Below are 24,523 nucleotides of genomic sequence, written 5' to 3' on the forward strand. Positions count from 1 at the left end.
TGAATCAGTCGAAATTGGCCACTGGCAATATTATATCAAGTGATGTCTCTTTCACTTCTAAATGTGCATTAAAGACCTGTTATAAGGTTCTGTTCTGGGCTCGTGCTGGTAATTGGCCCATTAGGAAATGCTGGAAGAGAGCATCAGAATTCGACAGGTGCTCAGGTATCTCTTTTGAGGCGCAACCAACCTGTTCAGGGAATCAAGTATCCGCCTGCTCCGTCTTGTTTCACTGGTTGCTATGACTCCAGTCACTGTTGGGAATGTTAAATGACCTTTTCCCCAATAACAATTGTAGTCTCTTACCAGGGACATATTTTTACAAAAGATAAAGACCAAGTAGTGCATAGACCCTTAGTGGTTTTCTAATAAAAACAAGTTCAGCATCAGACTTTTGCAATTAGCTTGTATTCACATATACCGCATATTAACCCTGAGGTTTTGACAACAGCTCGAGTAAACAAACAATCCCAAATTATCAGCCATTATCCATCCAAACCCACCCTGAGGACAACCAAAGCAGGAGCACAGACAGCCTCAGCCTGTTTCTTTGACATCAACCTAAGGGACTGACACGCCAAAGCCAAGACACAATGTCCACACAGTCTGTCTCTAAGAGATAGAAGGATAAAGGAAGAATGGAAAAAAAGGAGATCGAATCAGAGTATAATGCTCAAGAAATATGAAAATTCCCCAAATTTGGCCAAATGGATGTAAACTTTACCTCTCTAAAAAGAGCTTGGCTATCTGTGATTCCTAATACAGAGAGTTAGAGGCCAACAAGTCTTGTCCAAGAGTAATGCTGTCTGTAAAGGATAAGAGTTAAGCCCTCGTGTAAACTTTGTGTAGCCTCGCCACTGTGCTGTAATAATAGTGTAAGAACAAGCGGAATAAAAGTCAGCCTAGCATCGCGCAGAATGAAAGGACATCCCCCAAGCCTTTCATATCAGCCCCTTGTTTATCTCTGTGTGCTTGTTTCTATCTCTTTTGTCACACGCAAGCACAACTAATCCCATCTTAAGCCCTTTTCCATCTCTACCCTTTTCTTTCCTTTTAGATGATTCTTCCTTTTTCATTGCTTCGTCTCCGTGTTGGAAACTGCAGCAAAGAAATTGTCCCACTGCCAGCCAACTCCTCACATTCTCTTGCCTGACCGCATTGGATTTTAATTTGCAGCAACCCAAGCAGAATAATTGTCTAAATTGATAAAAGATGATAACTCAATTTTTCTATTTACTAAAAAATGCAACACTGTTTTGAAGTTTGTCAGAGGCTGCGGTGTGAGACCACATTATTGTACAGACGCAGTGTAGCTACAGGCAGCCAATGATTTCCACAGCCTTTGTCTGGGACAGCATGTGAACGCCTGTCTGTATGCTGTCCAGTGCAGTGGATCTGAGGGAGACTGGTCTTGTGCACCAGCCTCCTCCCAGCATACAGGTCAGATGAGTATGGCCACGCCATTTCCCGCCTGGACAAACTGATAAGTCCTAAAGGCGCTTATTTCCCCTCCTCTGCCTTTTCTCACATATCTCTATCCCTTACTACTGCTACACCCTGATGCTCTGATTCCAAACTACCTAACTGGTATCAGCAGGCATGCTGTAATATGGACAAGGCTAATACCTGTTATTCTATGGGGAGCTCTTATTGTGACTGCTGCATCGCTGGGATTTCTCCGGGTTTTCAATTAGACGCTCGGAGGCTCTCCGCAGCCCGTTGCTATGTAATCTCTTTGAGGAGGCAGATAGTCTGCGGGACACTGATCACAACACAATTCGAAGTCTAGTCGACTCTAGCAGAGCCTGGCGGTTGTGTTTACAGTCAAGTCCAGACCTCACTGGGCTGTGATACAGGTCTCATTCGGCAGGTTTCCATCTTCTCTTCATTCATTGGATTTAATCCAAACTTCAGTCAGCCCATGTCCCACAGATACACTCAACAATTCATAGTAGAAATTCAGATTAAATATCTTAAAATTATATCAAATCAGGCATTAGAGAAGTATTTTACCACTGATTTTGTTATAAAGTAAAGCTAGCCTGTTTATGAAGTAAAAAGACCAAAACACTTTTGAAATTGGTGCTATATGACAACAGAAAACAGAGAAAAGGGACTGTTCAAAATATAGAAATCCTACAACTCGCACTAGACCAGTAAATGCTCCTGCTGGTAATGCAAACTTGTACTTTTGACTCAATGGTGGCCAGCTGGTAACAAGCAATCTCGTATTAACAATAAGATAAAGCATGTTTCTGAAAACATTGAAGAAATGGGAAACTCAGTTACAGAATCTTAGTTTATATTTGTTCAACACGTTTTTTCAGCCTCTGTGTTTCACCATATCGGAAATGGTACAACGCCCACTGCCTGTTCACAAACTATTAATATGACAGCTAAACAGGGTAAATATGAAAACATTTGGGACAAGATATAGGCAGTTGAGTCTAGTTGGCCTAGTTTTGAATAGCACTGCCTCATTTTACCGTTTTATCAGAGTTTGGTCCAAGATTGAAAGCGAGAAAGAGGGGCAGGTCTGTCTCTTGATCCTCTCGTCTACTCTTTGTGCCTGTGGTGGCGGCATGGGTGGTGGGCGATACCAAAATGCGAACGTACAGCCTCTCACATAACCCGAGAGCTGGTGAAACTCCACCGGATGGCGCACGTCATTTACTGGGAGGGAAGCAGGGGGATCTATGCACTGGTTAGGTGGAGGGAGGTTTACCACAGTTCATTTACAAATACAACCCACATAGTTATGTTGTAATGCTGGTTGAAAATTGTTTACGTATCCTTTAAGATATATAATGTTAAATGGAAAAAAAGGAACAATAAAGAAAATAAGAAAAGATTACATTTACTGAGGTTCAGTCAGAATCCACCTTTCTGCCTTTGATCTCATTTGATGGTTGTTGTCACCTCAAAGCAAATTTCTGTAGCAACATTACATCCCTAACATATATTTCAGTTTTATCTATTGGTGTTATAGGTTCTCCTTTATTTCCATTTATCTTCAGGATAAAGGGGATACTGCTGGCTTTGAGAAATGTTATCCTAAGCTATCTGCTTCTGAACAAGCACATTTCCAGATGCCAAACCCAATTTCCTCTGCTTCTGTCTTCCAGCCAGCTGTTGTTTTGTACAGAGCGTGCAAAAACAGATTTTGTATCGTCTAGCAAACTGCAAAAAAATCAGATAGGAGGGTAAATCCCAAGTACTGTAGTCTACTCTTAGAGAGACAGAGAAAAATTCACACACACACACACACACGCACATGCTTACACAAAGTGAAGAGATAAGACTACACTGCCAGCTCAATGTTCTGTTGAAAAGAGAAAATGTGACACCTTGAGCTGACAGATCAAAGCCAGCAATCAATATCTGTGAGTTTGATTATTTTCCACGAGACCTGAAGATTGTGGATCGATGCCTTTGTCTGTGACTAGGTTGAGAATCAGCTTAGCTTTTACTGCAGCATCTGGAAGCAAAGTCAAAGGAGGAAGCACTCGGGAAGAACTGTAGTACAGTTTGTTCAGCATAAGTACAATATGGATCATTATTTAGTGAGAAGAGGTCAGATATTAAGCTGCATCTTTGTTTCTGTGGTTCCAGAAACCCAATCATGTTATTCATGTTGATGAAACAATAATGATTATTATCTTGATAGACTTTTGTGTGATAGAAATAGAACAAATGTTCAGTAAATACTGGATATAATTAAACAACCCACCAGGTGAGAAGGGCGCTAATGCACGCTACTTGCCATTCACCATAATACAGAGAAGAAAAGAAGCACTAGTTAATGAGCAGGACAAGAACAGCCACCATCTAATGTGCATAGTAAAGTCATAACATTCAATATGCCTTTAGTGTGATTTCTGTTACCACGGATAACAAAACCATAACTTAACCAAAACTTAAAACCATAGCAAGTTAACGTTACTTTATGGTATCTTGCAGCTATTTCATTAGATTCAAATGACATAAAATGAATCTAGTAAAATTAAGAATGAATGTCATGTGAATAAAACTTTATGGATACATTTCCTCATCAGTGAACACAATATCTGCCTGAGTCAAGTCAGACAGATTTTCATCTGCAATTGTGGTCGCTTGCTGCTTCACAACGTCATCAAAGTCCATCCTTCGTTATTGTTTTGATTGACTAACGGCAGAAATTACACAGGCCTACTGATCATAAAAACGACTTTTTTATTTATTATTTTATTTGATCATAATTTTATTATTGATTTTTTTTTTTTAATGTACCAGTTTTCAGATATCAGATTTGTGAAATGATCTCCTGTTTGGTAAATGTTTGTCATGTTCTCTTAAAGAATAGTAGTAGCAGTAGTAGTAATAGTAGTTGGAGTTAAATAACTCAAGTTTGTTGACACTCTAGTGTCAAAGTTAAATTCAGTTGGACTTTAGCTTTCAGTGCCAGTTTGGAAAATCAGGGCAGTGTGTCACAGTCTCCACTGGAAAAATGGACTTGCTGTGCAGACTATTGTACTATTCATTGCAGTGACAAGTCCATCCTTGCTGAAAAAGCAGACAACATGTTGTCACAAAGTAGAGGTAACCGTGAAAGTTACAGTGTAAGTGCATCTAACCACCTATGTCAACCACACAGAGTGCCATACCTGTGCAAAAAAGGAAGTCACTTTCATTTGTTGTGTATTGTCTGAGAATATTTGTCCTTGAACCTTTTTTTTAAAGAAAAACTTTTGATGAAACTGGTTCATTGAGTATTCATGAAATGCAGCTTGTCTGCCAATGGCAAGACACCCACAGGGCCATTATCACTCTGCATCACACACACAAAAACACATACAAATGCACTGGTAGCTGTCATACACTGAGGGGTGTGCGTCAATGCACAGATGAGCATGTGCACAAGCGAGTCAGTGTATGTGAGAAGCTGTTCATTTAGATTTAGAAGTGAGTGTAGTTTGAAGACAATAACTAAAACCTCATCATCAACATGATTTGCCTGTAGGCGTAATCCTTAAAAGTGACACTAATTTGTGTACATTTAGCAAAGTACACAAAATCTTAGCCTCAAGACTCCAAGCACTGGCTGCATGCCATATCACATTACTAGAATGTTCCAGCGCCCCCATGGTGTTGTCACAAACTAGAGAAAACAGTTGTCACTGGCTTAGTCATGGCGATTACACTTGGAGAACTCCTGCTTCGGCTGTCCTCAAAAGCTCATTGCTCGGAGAAAGTCATTGTCATCCACTTGTCACACGCCCGATTGAACTCATCAGATCAAATGCCTTATTTCTTCTGTTCTTTTGGGCAATCCCCACATAATAACTACACATGTATGTTTTCCATTTGTGCAACTCAATAGACTCCAGTTTCTGGCCTCTCTGTTTTTCCCTCTTCTCTGCTCTTTGTATGTGGAGGAGAGAATTTCAATGAGGAAAACCGTTCTCAGTAAATGAGCCTTCATTTCATTGTTCATGACACAAAACTTTAAATGTGTTTGTCAATAGATAATATGAAATCTGCACCCGTGCTTTTCTTTATGCTTTGGTAATGCTGAGATTATTCAAAGTGGCAAATTATTTGGATTACTTTTATCTCGTAATTGTAGCACTAGCTATTGAAGCTATTGCACACATACAAAATTTGCACCACAAGGAAATGATCCCTGTTGATGTGTGTTTGTTTGTGTGTGCGTGCATGCTTGTGGGCATTTATGTAGGGGTATGTGTCTGTGTGTGCGCGTGTGAATGAGTGCATTTAAGTGTGTACTCCACACTAGACAAAATCGTGGCATGGTTTCTCATTTTCCAGTCCAGTACTGTCGGTAATATGAGAGTATGGCTAATCCCCTGGAGTCTCACATCATAGAATCAAACTCTGCCAGTTAGCACCGCATGCACCCAGACACACACACACACACACACACACACACACACACACTATCTACATAACACACACACACACACACTATCTACATAAGACTTTGGAATAGAAAAACCTTAACACACACATGGAACACATAAACACATCCACTAAATATGAATATCAAATGCAAATAGGAAATGTGCATTTATATTTGCTGAAGTTGAGTGTGTTCATATCTATGTGCAGCCATTTTCACCCCCTAGGGGTCTAATCACAATGTCCTGGCAGATCACTGGAGAACACTTTCTATCAGCAATTAGAATATGATTATATTTTCCTCTCAGTGGGAGCTGTGAGTCACTGTGTAATTTCAGTCTGTCTCTCTGGTCAAGCTCGACACAGCGGCGCTGAGGTGGAAGGCCGTTCTGTGGAATCTGAAGCACTGAGTCAAAGCCTCTTTACCGGATGCATCCAGAGAGTAGAACCAACAGTCTGCCAATACCGCGCCGCATGTACATTAGAGCACACCACTTATGTGCTTTTGCAGGTGTTTGTGTGTGTTGCTGTGTAAACGCCACTCGTTGCTTGGCCAGGTGAGTGCCCAGTCGTCCGGGTAAGAAGCGGCTGTTGGAGTAGATTGGCATGCAAGTCAGGCCGCTGAAGCTGACAAACCAATTTAGAGGCATGATGCCCACACTGAGTGGGTCTGAGTCCCTGATGCCCGTTACCCCACCAACACGAATCATTATCAACATCAACCTCCTGCCTGCCTCCTCCCATCCACGCAAAAAAGGAAATGTTGCAATGAATGTGTCAGTGTATTTTCACTAGTGCATGATGTAAAATGACAGGGTTTTTTCCCCCCAAGTTAAATCTAACTTGTACACCTAAATAAGCCATGTAGCCAAAGCAGTTACTGTAGAATTATTATACTGATTACATAGGGTCGTCTTTTTGCAAGAGATAATTCAATCTAGTTAATTTTTCGTTTCTGTGAGACCGTTCTCCTGAGAAAAATGCAAGCATTAGTGATTTCAACAAAAGGTCTATTCCACAAAGCATATCTTCATGTTCAAATGACAGCTGGTAGCTGAAATTTCAAACAGGAAATATTCTTATAATTAACATTCTTACACCTATTCTCATTATTAAAAACAAAAATACAACGTAATACATCTTCCTAACTCAAGTATCTTCAACAAACCAAGACTAGCTTAATTGACTTGTTAGTTGTCCAGGCAGTTGGTCCGCTGTTCCAATAATCACCAACTGTGATTTGATTGAAATAAAGCTCTTATTCTCTAAATCTTGTGTTGCTGGCCGGCTTTTTACTAGTCCTGTAACATTATCCCCACCTCTTGCAGTTGCCATCTTTCTTAGCTCAGCTACCTACCAGCAAAAAAAATGATCATATAGGTCAAGGTGCTTTTTACGACCCATATTTATGTTTATTGTAAGGCAGCACCCTCTAGTGGCCATAGTAATTATTATATCAACATGTGACATGTCATTGACAAGTGTACAGAGGCACATATGTCTGCCTTACCTGCTGCAAGGTCATTATGAGGTCATTAGTTGACAGTTTCTGAAAAGTTCTGCATCGTTACTGATGACAGAGACCTATCACCGTCCCATTTCAGAACACAGGTATGTTTTAATAAGGATAAGTTTTGAAAAACTTTGCTCAGCAGAGGCACCTCACTGGATTAATAATTGTAATGGGCCTAATAATGTAAAAGCGAACTCGCAGTGCTGCTGTGCTTATGCACGTCCCCATCGCAGCTTTATCAGGATCAATTATGAGATCCCAGACAGATTTCACAATCAGCAGATGAATTTTGGTTTAGCTGTTGAAATCATTGAAAAATCCCATATGTACCATCAAAAAATCCAGTGCTGGGTTCATTGTCTTTCACACCACAAATGAACCACACCAGAGTCCATTTAAAAGCGGACCAGAACCCACCTTTTTAGGCGGTCTCGGCCCGGTTGTTTGGTCCGCACCATCGATTGACAGCTTTCACACCAGCCGAAGCGAACCATACAAACCGCGCAACTAAACCTGAGTTCGTTTTAACTGAACCAAACAGGGTAGTTGTGAAAGCACCCTTCGATGTTGGTGGAAATCAACTTATTATGTCACTTAATATGAGAGAGTGCCTATTTCACCAGTAAAGACTGACCTCTGGCGGTGCGTGCTCTGCACTACAATATATCACCTGAATACAGCATCTCTGTATCAGTCTAATAAAAAGAGTAGTATCCATATTTTTAATGGAACTGAAAATCATACCTGCAGGATTTGTAAATACTCTATGATACAGTGATTTAGCACAAGCCTAAACAAACTGTCACTGTAGGTGTATGATCATTAAACAGAACTGATGGAAAAATTGAAGAGGTGAAGTGTTTTAGAAGGCACAATCATACAATGTCGTCCTGACCTGACCATTCCTTGAGTTTCCTATTAACAATTTTCTCCCTTTTCACAATTAAATAGATTATGTAAGCTTGATAATCATCAGTAGTTTTTGTCCCTTCTGCTCCCTCCTTTTTTTCCCACCTTTTGGCCTCAATCCAGGCTAATTACCCAGAGGCTGTACTCTTTCTGCTGGCCTGCCTCCCATCTGTACGCCCCCTCTGTGCGCTTTGTTCTATAGCTTCCCTCCTCTCCATTCCAGGATAGGCACAGGGCAATAATAGAGCAGCGAGTGGGGTGTAGGGAACACAGGCACAGGTTAATCTGTTGACCCCAGCCGTTGTGCACTGTAGACTTACCATCTGACCATGTTTCTCATGAGTCTAGACCTCAGCTATAAACTATCTGAAAGAGAGTCATTCTAAATCCCTCAAAGTGCAGCTCAGAGTTCATAGTGTGCCCTACTTACAAAAAAAGTACTGTGAAAATACAATGTGAATTCAGAGAACATGCTTTTGGGGGGGCATGTTGAACTTAGTTTTTACACACTACAAACTGTCACATGTGCTAAGCAGTGACTACATGCAGGAAAGAAGACTTTCTCTCACTCTCTCACTCTGTTAAAATCTTCACATTTAAGTAAATCAGTCTTGTCCCATGTCATGAGGAGTAAGTTGATGTGCAGCCAGAGTTTAAAACACCATGTTGACATTAGACTGTTTTTCATAGGCAAAGGCTGAAAACGTGCAGTTGTTTTACATTTCCCATGTAGAAGAGGCAAAGTATTTTCTTTTGGTTGGCAACAAAACTGATTTTTGAATAATATTAGAGCCAAGGTAGTGAATGAGTTATAAAAGAGAGCAGTTCTCAGAGAGATGATAGCTTTGCATCAGAAGTTCTTCACTCTAAATTTAGATAATTTCAGCCTTGGAAGTCGTGCTTCATTTTTAATGAACATATGCTCAGTTTTGTAGTATGAAAGATAAAATAACACCTCTGTATTTCTCTGTAAGAGTGAACCAAAACCCAAATTGGGCGATATCATTTTACTCTCTAAATTCTTTGAGGGAATTACAACATGTATATAGTTCCTTTGTAAACCTGTCCTCTAGAAATACCACTCCTATGATGGAAATATTTGTGTTTCAAGAAGACAACAATATACAGTATTTGGCAAGCAGAGCATTGACGGTACAAAGGTTTCCTAATAAATTTCAAGTCTTTGGTTCTACAGCTTATATTGTGGGCAACTCTATACAGGCATCAATTTAACCTGATTTCACCAATACATGACAATTATATGTGTCTCAGGTGTCCACATTAATCCCACTGAGATCTGATCGCTCTGTCCAGTTCAGCTGATTGGAGTTGAGACAGGCCCTGCCCCCACCAGTCAAAATTTAAGAATGAAAAAACGTTTATCAATTTTTAAAAATCGCAATTACACAGGGTTGTGTTATCATATTGTCTTCATTTTCAGAGACATTTTTGGCATAGAAATAAAGCAAATATATTTTTCTTCATTATATACATCAGAGCAAGTCAGGAAGACTTCATCTCATCTAGGTCTACAACAATTAATAAATAAAAACAGTGATCAACAGGAAGAGCACTTTACAGATGAGGGAGACCAGTAGTGTTGGCGCCAAATGAGAGAGAGATCATCATGTGACCTGCAGCTTCAGCATCAGCCGCTGCTACCTTGTTGGTTTAGAACAGTCACACATAGTAATGTAGTATTTCTACTGACTTACAAGTAGTTGTTGTTGTGTGTGGAATGAAACACATTTGTATTTCACTTGTGTTCAACGTGGTCACAAGTGTCTCTAATCATCTCTAGACGCAGTGTGCCTGAACAGATCACAATTTGTCCTTAATGCATTTTAGGTGCAGTTTCATGTAAATTGTAAAGAGAGTCCTCCCTCAACCTGATGATATCGTTATTGTTCTTTATATATTCAGACATATTTCTACTTTTACTCTGACATGGAATGATTTCCTTGAGCATGTTTGCCATTTTCTCACCCAGAGATTATCCTGTTACATACACAGTATGTGGGAGCACAGAGGAGTAGCCGTGCTGTCAGCCTGTGAGAGCCGTCTGTATTAACAAGTCATAAGTGAATTAGTTCCAGGTGGACTTGACTGTCATACAACTCTGTCTGCCCTATTGTTTGCTCCACTGAGCAGATCGCTCTGATAACATTCACATGTATGAACTGCCTCTATCTCAAGATTGCACAGGGGCGTCTTCAGGTCTCATACAACAACACGTGTGACGGCCACAAAGAATCTCGATGAGCTTGTGAAGGCATTTAGTGTTTTTGAATGAGACACATCGGACTTGACCGAGGGAATTAAGTGGGTGTGCGACGTTGGCCGATGCAGGGGGGGGGGGGGGTGAAGAGGACATTAACAATAGAGGGGTTAGGGCGATTGGGTTTATTTTCATTTATTGTCTCCATCTGCTGGGTGCAATTAGCAGGCAACTGCCACAACCACAAGATGCCTGAGAGGGAGCGAGACTCAGAGTGTCACAGAAGCGTGTAAGAGCGGTGAGAAACTTAATGAGAAGGACTGTAATTCTAAAAAGTAGAGAGGGAATAAGAAAATATGAGAAGAGGACTCAAGTGGGTCTCAGTCTAATATTTTAACCTGTGTAATTGAAGTGAAAAGCGAACACCAGGCACACTTGAACTTGTTAATGAGAACAGTGCAGCGTTCATAATTTGAAGCGCTCCTCTTTGAAAGAGTGCATGGACTATGACAAAGTTAATGCAATTCATCAGCCCATGTGAAGTGATGTAGTTCAGGAGAAATGTGCTCACACAGTATCAGGCTTGTGTGCAATCTTATTGTCTTTTTGAGGGGATGAGATTCCATTCTGAGCAGAAACTTAGCATATTTAAAGTAGTTAAATACCACATTTTCAACACTGAAAGTGAAAATGAATCAGTAATTTCAAAACTTAACCAGGCAATAGCAAAAGGTAAATGAAATAACACAAAACATATCAAGGAGAGATGGGACAAAGAATTTAATTAAAAAAAAAAAAAACATTGAGCAATGGGAAAATGTGTGAATTTTCTTTTTCTACTTCTTGTTCTATGTACTGGGGTGAATTTGACTGGAAGAATAATGTTTGTTTTTTTTACCACTCCCAAATTAAAAAATATATCTCATGTCTACAGACCATAAATGCTGGAGGAAGTGTTGGCTTGATGAGGTGAATCATCATCACATTTTCTGGACCTGCCCAAAGATGTTGTTTTGGGGAAATATCTGGGGAGTCATGCAGCTGATTCCTGGGTTGCAGATCCCACTGACATGCATAACACTTAACTTTGGGGACCTGCCAGAAGAAATAACAGGAAATGACAGATACTTACTGAAAATACTTACAGTAGCAGCAAAAAAGCAAACACTCATAAATGGCTACAAGCCCACCCGCCTACAGTAGATAACTGGCTTGAAATTATCAAAGAGATTCATGAAATGGAAAGACTGACTTTCCTACGAAGACTGAGAAAGACATTGCAAGATGGACAAAATGAAGACCATATTTTTTGGAATAAGGAATAAAATGGGTGGATCCCCCCTACCTGTCCTCACAGCTTGAAATGTAATTTAGCCCCTTTTTGCTGTCTGTTTTGATAATCGAGGTAAATTATATGTAATTTATAAAGTGCTTTAGTAGGCCTCTTGCTTATAATCCATAGCATGGTATGTCTGTTTTCAGGATATGATGACTGTCATATTGCCTGGAAATATTTCTTATGTTTTTTTTTCTTGGAAAAAAGGACAAGATAAAATCTGAGTGACAATAAAAGAAAGTGAAAATAAATTAGAATCACAATACAACTTGTTTTAGTGAATGTAAGTTGACAAAGAAATGGAAGCAGTGGAGGGAGGGCAGACGGTGACAGATGAAACAAAGGAATGCAGGAGAGGCAACTTGTGGACAGGTTGGTGGGTCAGCCAAAGACAGGTGGAGAGACAAAAGAAAGCCCAGCAAAAGCCGTATCCATATTGCATGAAATAGAGACGTGCACATAGCTCATCCAGCGCCTCTCCATCCGGAGGCTTCCTCGCTGCATCCCAGGGGTTATGTTGAATTATCCACAACGCCAGTTTCGTTTGTCCCTCTGACTTTCTTATCTCTGTCTCTCTCTCCATCTATCCATCCAGGGAACACCAACAGCGTTTTTGCCCTGGACTACATCAGCGGGTCCCTGACAGTGAATGGCCAGCTGGACAGAGAAAACCCGCTCTACTCAGCAGGTTTCACTCTCACTGTCAAGGTGAGCTTCTGAGTGAGGGGCGCAGTTGGTCAGGAGGGTGGAGGGGCTGTCGCAGCCTAGAAGGGGGATCGAAATCTGTTTCACCAGTGGATCAAGAAAGGGCTTTAATATGATAGTGCATTAAATCAGTGCAGAGTCTGGGTTTTATTGTCTCAGAATACCTACTAAATGCAGAACTTCACCCCCAACTTCTACTGTACATATTGTGACAGTTTTTGAGGTAGATGCACACTGTTATGATTAAAAATGTCAAGGTCAACATACTGCAAAAGATCTGCAGAACTTTTAACAGTTTATAGATGCTGTGTCAATATGCCTCTGCACAAATGTGACCTAGACAAATTCAAGCACCATTATTGGACTTGTCAGTGAAGGCGTTTGTGATTCTATGATAATGTCCCCTTCAGAGACTTGAGTTCAGTGAACAGCCAGCAGCCAGGGAGGACAGGAGGAGCAGAGGAGGACAAGATAAAGGAACGGGATTTAGAGTCGGTGCTCAGGGCTCCTTTGTTCCTCCCTCACTTCCTTTTTTCTCTTGTTTGAAACAGGTGCAGCCGCTGAATCCCTGCGTCCCTCCACTGAGCCTAAAATCTATCGCACTTGGCTTTTTAGCATGTCAGTCCTGCCCTCTCACCCCACCCACGGCCTTCCCACCTTGTCCACTCCACCACTTTTCCTTTTTGTCATTTCCTCTCTTCCAGTATTGTACGCTGAGTGGTTCCCACAGGGTGTGAGAGGGTGCATGAAATGGATTTCCAAGTGCAACTGAAAGTGGAAGGATTTGCGATCAAAGACATAGTTTCTCCCGTGTAACTGCAATGTTACGTTGGGGATTTTGATGGCATGTTACGTCAAATCATTTCGCACCGGCACAGCACAATAAATGGCCTTGAAGAGCACCTAATGGCATCACTAGCTCTCATTTTTACTCAGTTATTTCTCATAACAAGCACATTGTATGACATTTTTTATGAGAGATACAACATTGAGATACAACTGGCTCTAAGGTTTAATACAAAGAAAAGATGCTGGCTTACATATTCCAGCCTCAGTCTATCTTTTTAATTGAAATCAATAATTACAAAGAAGAAAGGTAGAATAAGCAAAAGTGCTGAAAACGAAAAAATGTCGCCCAAAAATGTATTTATAAGATATGGATTTTTTCCCCCTCTACATTTTCTCTCGCTCTCTGTGCTTGTGCTTTCTTAGGTGGTGCTGCTATTGATTGTGGTGTGCCATAGTAATACAACTAATTTCTCAACTTCAGGCAGCTTAGATAGTGCTGAGCGTGTGGAGGTGGAGGTCAAATGATTCAGTGGCGTTGGGACGAGAGAGGCTAAACTACCTTGATTACCCAGAGACCAGCATGTTGTTCTTGCCTCTGCTCCTATTGCTTGTGACACTCTTCCATCAATAAATGACCACAGCTGCCCATTCCTATCTTTCGCTCCTATTTTTTTCATTTCAGAGGCCTCACATCTTCTACACTCGGGCAGCCAGAAAGGAGAGAGTGTGTAATTGTGTCATCTCAGTGGGACTTCTTTCTCCTAAATCTCATTGTGTGTATGTATGTGTGTGTATGTGTGGATGGACATGTGCTGGCCCCCTCTTGGCCTCACTTTGAGCCTATTTCTATGATTGCTTTGAGGCCGTCCATTCACCCTTTGATCCAATAAATGAACAGTTGTAAATACCTGGCTGAGATTGCGTGCTGACCACCTCCATCCAAAATGACATTTTCGATGCAATCAAATATCTCACACTCTCTCTCTCTCTCTCTTTCTGTGTCTCTTTATCTCTCTCTTCGCTTCGCTCTGTTGCGTTCTATAAGGCCACAGAGTTGAAGGATGATCGCAGTCCATCAGATGCGACAGTGATGACTACCTTTACCATCCTGCTAATTGACAAGAATGACAATGCCCCAAAGTTCAACAGTTCTGAGTATCGGGTCCACATCACCGAACTGGCTCAAGTGGGCTTTGCCCTTCCCCTCTTCATCCAGGCGGAAGACAAGGACGAGGTGGGTGGGTCTGATTTTGATGGCTGACACAGTCATGACATTCTTGAAATTGTGTTGATGCTCTTATCCAGATAAGGTTACAGTGACACCATGCTGCTTTGGTATCTAAAGAGATGAGTAGAAATGTCCTAAGAATTCACATCAGGACCAATTCCAGGCATGAATTTAGGTCTGTATTTGACACTAAATGATGTCAATGGAATTGGACTTGGCTGTACAATATGAATATTAGACAATTTGTTTTGTCTTCCATGTGAAGTTTAATCGGGATGCAGTGGATGTTCAGTGTGACAGAAGCATTCATGTAAACATGCTTACGGTGCTAATGACATTTTTTGCTGACACTATATATCAAATAAAAGGCAGAGACTGCAGCGTATTAACCTCCTGTGAGCTGTAACTCACCACCTCTAAGCAGAAGAGTAGCCTCTCTATCCATGTGAAGTAAAACTGCTCAACTTAAAGCAATCTCAGTAAACTAAAGGGTCTTTGACTGATTATTGGTATCGCTGGCTATAAAGGGACAATCCTAAGTAATGGATTGTTTAAGATGAAATAACGCAGCTCAAAATCTGAACCTTTCTTTACACTGCTCTTTGTTCAACCTCAGCCTGCAGTACTGTTCTCCTTTACAACACTTGGCCTCTTGAGTGTAGCATTTTAATATAAATTGGTAAAAATTTAAGGCATGTGAATTTGAAAAAGTGTTTGCAGCGTCGATGCAAGTAACTCTGAATTCAGACATAGAGGTTGGCAAAATACACAGATTCACTAAGCTTGGACACTTACATATCTCCTATCATTGCTTTCACGAGTTAAATTGTCAAATATTGCCGGCAGCATTTAACAGAATTAATGTTAGTTCAATGAGTAAGTTGATAACGGGCCAAAATCAAACTTGTCTGTCATCTGCATAAAGTTCTTTCTTCAGCCAGTGTCTGTCAGATCCTTTGTGATGGATGTACCTCAACAACATTTTTTTTAAGTGCCAACCATACTTACAAAGTGATGCATATTCTCACTAGCTGTGGGATGTCAAACTCATTTTAGTTCATGGCTCACATTCAGCCCAATTTGATCTCAAGTGGGCCAGACCAGGAAAACTATTGCACAATATTCTACGTTAATAAATATACAAGTATTCTTTATTGTATAGAAGTACGAGTACAGTCTAAAATTGTTCATCCATTTACAAAACAGACAGACAGAATAAAAAGACTAAGATCTCTTTAGAAAAATAAGTGCAATTTCAACAATATGTCTTCATACATGTGTCAGTTTGTTGTTTTGCATTTAGTCAGTCGACTAATATAATCTACATTTTTCCAATCATTTCTACTCCTGTGTAGTAATGCTGGCATCAGCACATCAGTCTAAAGTAGTAGTTATTCAGGAGGCAGGTTTACACGGCCTTACAAACCATTTACAAATCAAAAGTTTTTGCAGTGATTTAGTAATATGGTTCAGCCAACCCTGTTGACATTTTTTTGCAAAATATTTAATATCCTCAAATATGACCATCATTGTTTTTTTCAGAAAACTGTATTCTAGTCAGGGTGGAAGACTCTAAACAGCATTTTACGGGAAGGTAGCTACTCACTGTTTCACTTGCTCCTGACACCTCTTAGCCCTCACATGTGCATCTATGATTGGTGTGCAAAGTCACCCAGGGGGACAGATCAGAGCCTTTGGTGGGCCGCTTTTGACCCATTCGCCATATATTTGACACATATACTCTAGCGGAGTTGTTTTCCAACTGGTCCAGCCATGGGGTCCAGATTTTTCCCATGGTCATTAGTTCAAGGTCTACACATAAGAAAAATTATCACGTTCAATTTTATTTGACAAAATATTTACAATGTTTGGACTAATAACACAATTAAATAAAACATATTGCAAGAATAAAGTGCAATTACTTAACTTAAAGTAAATATTCTTGCAACCCCCAAAGTGCATATTATGCTTCAAGGTCAATGACACAAAAACACTGCAAAGGAGCAACATGTTAATAGACCAAATAATACCAAGAACAGGGCAGTAAATGGCCAGAAATTCAAAACAAGATGCATTTTTTACAGACTTAATGTGTTTGGGATTCACTTGCAGGACCCCCGGTGGGCAATTATGTAGAACAGTGGATCCCAACTGGATCCACTGTGGAGAACAATTATTTTAATTCATTAATTCAATTCATTTATTCATTAAATCATAATTTAAGAATGCAATAGTTTGTGAACCAGTATCATCAGTATTTGTAGCTCACAGAAAATTAGGTCTGTGAGATAAAGTTGGCTACGGATGTTATTTCAGTGTTAACATTCAAGTAAATCTAAGTTTCGGATGAGACTCAATATTGGCAGATGCCCAAAATTTGAATCAGGATCAGGGCCAGAAAAACTTAATCGTACAAATAATGTGATTATCACAATTAATGAACAACCTGACAGTTGTAGGGACTGAGGAGTACTTCAGAGACTAACAACTGGCAGCGACACAAGGCATCAATAAAGGGTTCATTAGTCTCATTTGTAAGACATTTTTCACTCTTGATTTGCTCAGATGGGATCTCTCTACAAAGAGAGCTACATGCAAGTGGTGTACATTTTGTGAATTCATTTCTTGGTTTGGATTTATCTGGTTTATAAATGCATCAGCCAAAAAGAACATCAGCCACTCTATGAAACTAAGCACATGGCAGCAGTGTGCGTGTGTGTGTGTGTGTGTGTGTGTGTGTATGTGTGTACTGTCAGCAGCAATGTACACTTTAGTGTGCTTTTGCGTGTCCGCCACTTCCCATTAGTTGTATCTATCAACCTACTGTGGTGACACACACACACGCAGACGCCAACACACACAGAGACACTTTTTCACTTTATGCTCGCTCTCTTGTCTCTCTCATTCTCCCCTCTCCATCTCTCTCACATGTGCACATGCTCGCTCACACCAGCGCATTGGACTCGACTACAATTTAATTTGCTCTGGAAGAGATGGGATAGAGCATCAAATTATACCTAACGAGGAAAATCAATCACCTAGGGTGCAGATAAGCCGAAAGCTAGTCAACTCTGATTGATTCAGGCACAGCAGCCGCCAGGGTGGAATTTGACAGATAACTGCAAGTCAAGTGGATAGAGAAAAAGGTGGAGAGTAAAGAGAGACAGACACAAGGAGAGGAGAGGAGCTCTAAGAAAAATGGTTGGACAAAAAGTAGCCTGCAATGGAGCAAAACTAGAAGTCTGAATAATTGGTGGAGCAGGAAGAAACATAGAGAACAGCAGACTGAGAGAAAGGAAGTACTTGAAGGAGAAATATCAGGAGCATTTAGCAGAGAGTTTGTTTATTCACTCCAAGGATGGTGTGTTGCAGTGGTGAGGGAGAGGGGGAGTACCACGAGTGCGTTGCTACACGCAGGTGGGGTGACGACCCAGACACCTGGCATGTGATAAGAGGTCCCTCAGAGGTTACCATCCAACATTTTACCACTAGACGAAGCAGCACTCAGTCTGGGGAGGTTCCCAGCCGCCGAGCATTACAGTATCTCCAAGATAAGATTGCTCACCGCAAATTGAGGAATAGCTATGGTAATTCTGAGATGGCTTTAATCAGATTCACCATGGATGCTGCATTAGAAAGCACTCCCTCAGAAGCAGACTGTTAGCAGCCACAGCTCACTGCTTGTTCGTCATAAGACAAAATGCTTGAAGAGGATCTCAAGAAGCAGGGTTTATGCAAAAATTTGAAAGGAAGTTTAGCGATGGAGACTTTTCCCTGCACTTCACCATTCTTGCATTGTTACACTGCTGCCATAGTGCCACATATACATCTATTCCAAGGAGTAAAACCTACAAGAATTTTTTTTTTTTTTTTGTCTTGCAGTTTTGTATTGGTGTTTTGATCCTTTAAACCTGCATGTAAGTGCCGATACACACACTCGTTCACACTCCGCTACACCTGCGCTTTAATCTCACTTTTTCCAAGTGTGAGGGATTACAAACAGACGTTTCATTTCTTTGACTATGACACAAGTGGTAGTTACCTCTCTCTCTGTCTGTCGCTCCCTTCATATCCCCTTCTGCTCGGTTAGCATCTATAAAAACTTTTGCTGCTGGAACTTGCCACTAAACTTTGTGGCAGTCGCGTCTGACAGGGTGCTTTTATTGGGGGCTTCTAAAGGCAGAAGCAAATGGACGGGCAATTACGTTTATGGGCAGTTTGAGGTGACATCCCTGCATATTGGATGGTCTTTTAAATAGGAGTCATCAGCCACAATGGTTCTCCCAGAGATGAAAACAAAAACAAGGGGGCTATTTCAAACGCCAGCATAATGCCAATCGACCACCGCACCCGTCTTCCTCTGTCTGCCACAATGGCTACGTGATTGGCCGCCCTGCAGCTTTATATATATATATAAATATATATATAAAGGCAGGAGGGATCTAGAGATGTTTTCTCAGCTCAAGACAGCCACAGGCTTCTCTGGGCTGTGATGTCAATTTGACCCTGACTTGGTTTATATTTACCCACGATGCCTTTGCACTGAGGGATTTATCTCAGATCGGAAAGTAAGTGAAAGTTGAATTTGATTTCTTTTTTGAGAGGTTATTCAGGATTTTATCAAACCACTAATCAGTAGATACTAACTCAGCCATACAGACCCAGCCAGTAATACAGAGCCCAGTAAAAATGTTTAAATCAGACTGCATGCTCAACTCATCTTACATTGTCTTTTCAACATACAATGTTGAGAGCCTGAAACCAAACCCAGACACGTGTTTCTGTGTTGAGTTAGATAGTTATGGTTGTCATCAGGGATCACATCATGTCCCATTTTTCTTTCATAACATGCACACTATGATACATAAAGCACACAGTTTCAACCATGATTGAGTAGTAATGGATTACATGTAATCTGTATTATGTAATCGGATTACAAAAAGAAGTTTGAATTTTATTTGATAAAGGCAATTACAAGTAACTATATTCAGCCCAGATTACATTTTAAAAAAGTAATCAGATTGTTGTTATATTGTCATGGATTGCTTGATCACATTTTGATCATGTTTTAAAAATAGGGCTATTTTTTAAAGATTTTGGGGGGTATTCTACCTTTATTTGACAGGACAGCTAGAGTGTGAAATGGGGAGAGAGACGGGTTGACATGCAGCAAAGGGCAGGGGCAGGTATTGAATCCATGGCCGCTTGTGGCAAGGACATGGCTCCTGTACACAAGGCACCTGCTCCTTCATGCGAGCCACTGGGCATCCCAAATATGGCCTTTTTAAATTTTTTAAGTTTTTTTTTCATGATAACCAGTTTACAAAGTTTATATTCCTTTTTATTTACACTGAAAAGTGAAGATTAACATTTTTGGCAAGTGCTCCACATAGTACACCTGTAGTTTGTGGCAGTGCTGTTTCTGTAAACAGTAAAAATGCAAAAAATGCTTTTTATTTGCATTGAAAATGTTTTTGAGATCCGAAAAAGGAACATTTGTGAAACTCAAATTTGTGTCAATTTTTTAGTATAAAGGGCAATATTTTATATCAAAAGTATTCTCATTATCATTTGTTCCTGCCGTCATTGATTTTTTTTTTTTAAATGATTCTGTGTGATTTTTAAATGTATTGTTTTTTTATTTCATGCGTTGTATGCACTAATGCACTTCTGCTGGCTGCACAAGAATTTGCCCCTTTTGGAGAAAATTTTTTTTTTTTTTAACTTGAATCTTGAACTAGATTAAAGTCTTTGGGAATCCAGTGAATTATTATTATTATTATTATTATTAATTATGTTACTAATTATAAAAAATGCCTTTTTCTAAACCCCTTTTAAAGTATTCTGACCACACCATGATTTTAAGCCTCTTTACTGGCGGAGTAATCATCCCAGTTGGACATACTGTGTACAGTATCATCATTTACTTGATGTTGCATTCAAATGGTCATTTACATAATGTGAGTCAGTACAGTGCAGGCTTTATGTAGAGGAGATAAACAGGAATTCAGATGAGGAGACATGATGAACATGTTGTTATGGACCATCATTTTATTCTTATGTCAGCAAAGCTCTCCAGGTCAAATGTGTACTGGAGCCTGAAACAATTTGAGGGTTAGTGTCCCCACTACTGTTAACAGCGTCTTTACGAGCATATTCCAGACAGCAGTAGTAACACACTCTTTGTAATTGCCTAAGTGTTGTTGTTAATTGTCTAAGTGTTCACCACTGTTTACTATATATTGAATAGGGATATACAACATTAGATTTTCTGGCCAATCTCCAATATTCTGATATGTAACACTTATTTTGCCAATAATCACTACCAATATCAATATATCCAATTTTTTCCCAACCTAATTTTAGTCATCATCAGGGCTCTTCTGCAGTGAAATTAACATCATATTATGTATACTCTTGTCGTGATGACCCACCAGCAGATGGAGACATGAAACACAATGTTTTTCAATGTATATAATAGTAATTCATTGTGCAAATTATGAAACTACTTCAGCTTAGGACTGATGTTTTGTACATTTTCAGTTTGTAAATTTAAATTAATAAATAAAAATATCGGTTTGTCATGTGGGCAGAAATCAGCGTGTTGGCTTATTGTAATACTTAATTTTAAAGGCAATGTCTGCCGATACTGGTGACATGCTGATATTATTGTGCACTACTAATATTGAACTCCTGATTCACTTATGGGATGGTATACAGGAGAGGGCTGTGTATATTGTATATTGTATATGTATATTTAGCAATACGTATCATGATACAAAGATTGTGATTCAATACACTGATGCTGTAAGCAAGGTGACATATTTCAATTTCTCAAATGTAATTTGGGGAAATGAAACTGTCAAAGTATAAAGAACGCACTAGTATATTGATCGAATCTGAGTTTAAAAAGTTAATTTTTTTTGCAATCAGAACAATGGGATCTGCATTTAAATGCATTGCAGTGAAAAGAGTCAAATGGATGAAGATTACAGCACTGCTATATTCCAGTCAGGGGTTTAAAAGACAACACAAAATGAAACTAATTAAACTATTAACAAAAAGTCCAAAGTATTTTTGATATTTATTACAGCTTGACAAAGCATGATATTGCAACACTAAATAAACTAATATTTTCTCACACTCCTAATAAAGTATGCAGTATGCAGGGAACATCAAGAGAACTCTTGCACACAACTAATTAGAGTGAATGACGCTGGTTTCCCTGCTGATGCTGACTGTGAAGCCTCATAATCAGCATCATTATAGAGAACATCTATTATCCACTGCATTTTGTTTAAAAAACGCACACAAAAAGCAAAAGTGTAACTCATGTAGACAATGTTCTGGGAAATCTAGTCATTTGAGTCATTCAGGTATTTACCTAGTACAGTTATTTTGCCTCTCTGCATCACAACAGTGTACAACAGCACGTTTTAGTGTGCTTTCGTGTGCCCGCCACTTTGCATTAGTTGAATCTATCAACCTACTGTTGAGACATGCAGTCAGACACTAACAGACACACACAGGCACGCACACGCACACACACAACTCTGTTACTCTCTCCCTCCCTCACATGTGCACACCTCTCTGAAATATTGTTTTTCAAAGCTCTTCTCTATCATAAGATCAGTTTTATTATTGGACTAACATAATAGCCTGACGTTTGACCTCGAGCTACTGTTCACCTGTTAAATTTAAGATTATCTTTCAACTGTAGAGTCAGTGTTAGAAATTCTGAATATGACAACCATCAAAATGCTTGATGTTTTTGAAAAAGAGACTAATATTTTGGTGGGAATCAGGGTTTTGAAAACCTTTAGCTTCATGTACAATATTTGTACCTTTGAAAGAAATAGTATCCTTGTCTGGTAATTATTCATAAAAACTGTATAGATATACTGTAGCAGATTTTATCATCTACATTCTTCAGGAGAAGGTTAGACGGATATATATATATATATATCAACACCTGCCCTCGCTCTATCTCTCAACAACCCCTTTTTTTCTGTGTTTTTCTATTCTCACAATTTTCTTATTTTTTTATGGCAGGGGGTGAACAGCATGTTCCAGGTGTTTCTGACAGGAAACAATTCAGAGTACTTCACCATCTCCCCCACAGCGGTACAGGGGCGTGCCGACATCAGAATGAGGGTGGCCATGCCACTGGACTACGAACACATTCGCAGCTACAGCTTCTCAGTGAGTGTTTATCTTTTAAGTATTCATGCAGTGCACATTTGGACATTTACATGAGAGCGTGAATACTGGTATTGCCTTCATTTCCTAAGACTCTAAAAATAGAAACCCACATTATGAGAGAGTATTCATTCCACAGCGCTCTAGCTAATATTTCTATACAGGTAGGATTTTCAATCAGGTTAAATGTCCAACAGTTTGTTTTGTGAAGATACAAAGTGGAATAAGAAGTAATCTTCCTTTGATGACCAAGCATTGAGCACTTAAATAAATCAGCTCTGTTGTCCGTCTGTGAGACTGCCCTCGATTGAACTCTGGACCAAGGACTGATTATTAGCAACAAGACTGAATGTTGCATCACTATATTTGTTGCAACTTGTTTTTATTTGTTTGGACTCAAGGCTCAGTCAGAACGGGGCTGTATCACTTTCAAGACACTGCAGCTTTGTTTGGACAGTGAAATTGGTATTTCCTTACCTCAATTTACCCCTGAGTGGTTTACAGAGCCAGAGGGTGCCTCGCTCTGTGTACAATTTAAAATCTCTAAATCTAAAATCAGTTTTTATACAACAGTAACTTCTTTAGCACGAAAACAAATTACGCATTTTTAAGAATGCCACCTAAAAATGTTAATATTTCATATAGATAAATGAATGTTAAACCTGTACAATTTCTTTTTTAACTGAATTATAATAGCTAAGGCTGTATTTAAATCTTTAGTGTAAGTATTGTCCTTGTGCCTCTCCTCAGCTTTATGCCAATGAGTCCATGTCGGACCATGTGGGATTTGCTCGTGTCTTTATTGAGTTAATCAATGAGAATGACAACCGGCCCATCTTCAGCAGACCGCTGTACAACATCAGCCTCCCTGAAAACACCCCCCCTGGTACCTCACTGCTGCGTATCCTGGTGAGTATCTTAGGCAACCTTTGTACAATTTGCTCTGCGCAGAGCTGAGAATGAGATAAATGACACATTGGATTCTTGTGATTTATTCCTGAGGGGAAATTTAACAGGAATCCAAATAGATTACTATAAACCTGATTTTGTACTTGTAACTTTTATGGGGCTTGTTTTATTGGGAATGAAATCTTGGCTTGTTTGTTTACCCCATGTGACCCAGTAAACCACTGGGACTTTACCATATGAGCTGTGATTTATGGTGACTCAAGTTAGGCTGCTTCAGACTAAAGCACAAACATAGAGAAATGAAAATCTCACCAATGCTGAGATCCTGTGTATTTATGATACCATATGACCATGTTGGTAACTTAGGTATCTTTAAAATGTTCAATGTTGTGGTTAATTCAAACCTAAGTGGCAGTAATAATTACTACTTTGGTAGTAAATACTTAATTCTGCTTTTCTGTAGATTTGCATAATTACGTTCCAACAGGGTTTGAGACCAAGCCACAGCGGAGCCACAGGTTGTCTTTGAAGGAATACTTCACACATAAAATGATCATTTGTATGTTTATTAGTCCTACAAATGATCAGTCATTGTTACCTTGAATTCATAAAGAAAACTTTCATCCCGCATGCCTCCCTGAAAAATGCCAAACATATTGATTTATTGACTGTTTTTTACATCAGTTTACCAACTCTCACACAACTTGTACAATATAATCCAAGTCTCATTAATTCAGTCATATGCTCAGTACTTCCTAAACACATGCTTTTTCACTTCAATCTTACTTTTCAAAGTGAACTGAAATGAAACTTGTCTAT

At 39.6% G+C, this 24,523-nt stretch overlaps 1 protein-coding gene across 1 annotated transcript in view; it reads left to right on the plus strand.

Moving 5' to 3' along the window:
- cdh23 (cadherin-related 23) overlaps positions 1-24,523 on the plus strand; it is a 227,593-nt gene that overhangs the window by 83,746 nt on the left and 119,324 nt on the right. Inside the window, exons 9-12 of the mRNA XM_042501637.1 lie at positions 12,470-12,582; positions 14,414-14,602; positions 22,649-22,798; positions 23,546-23,704. Of these exons, the coding sequence (XP_042357571.1) occupies positions 12,470-12,582; positions 14,414-14,602; positions 22,649-22,798; positions 23,546-23,704 (611 nt within the window). The remainder of the gene's footprint in view (positions 1-12,469; positions 12,583-14,413; positions 14,603-22,648; positions 22,799-23,545; positions 23,705-24,523) is intronic.

The sequence above is a fragment of the Plectropomus leopardus genome, chromosome 15 (genome assembly GCF_008729295.1).
Source record: "Plectropomus leopardus isolate mb chromosome 15, YSFRI_Pleo_2.0, whole genome shotgun sequence".
Taxonomy (NCBI): domain Eukaryota; kingdom Metazoa; phylum Chordata; class Actinopteri; order Perciformes; family Serranidae; genus Plectropomus; species Plectropomus leopardus.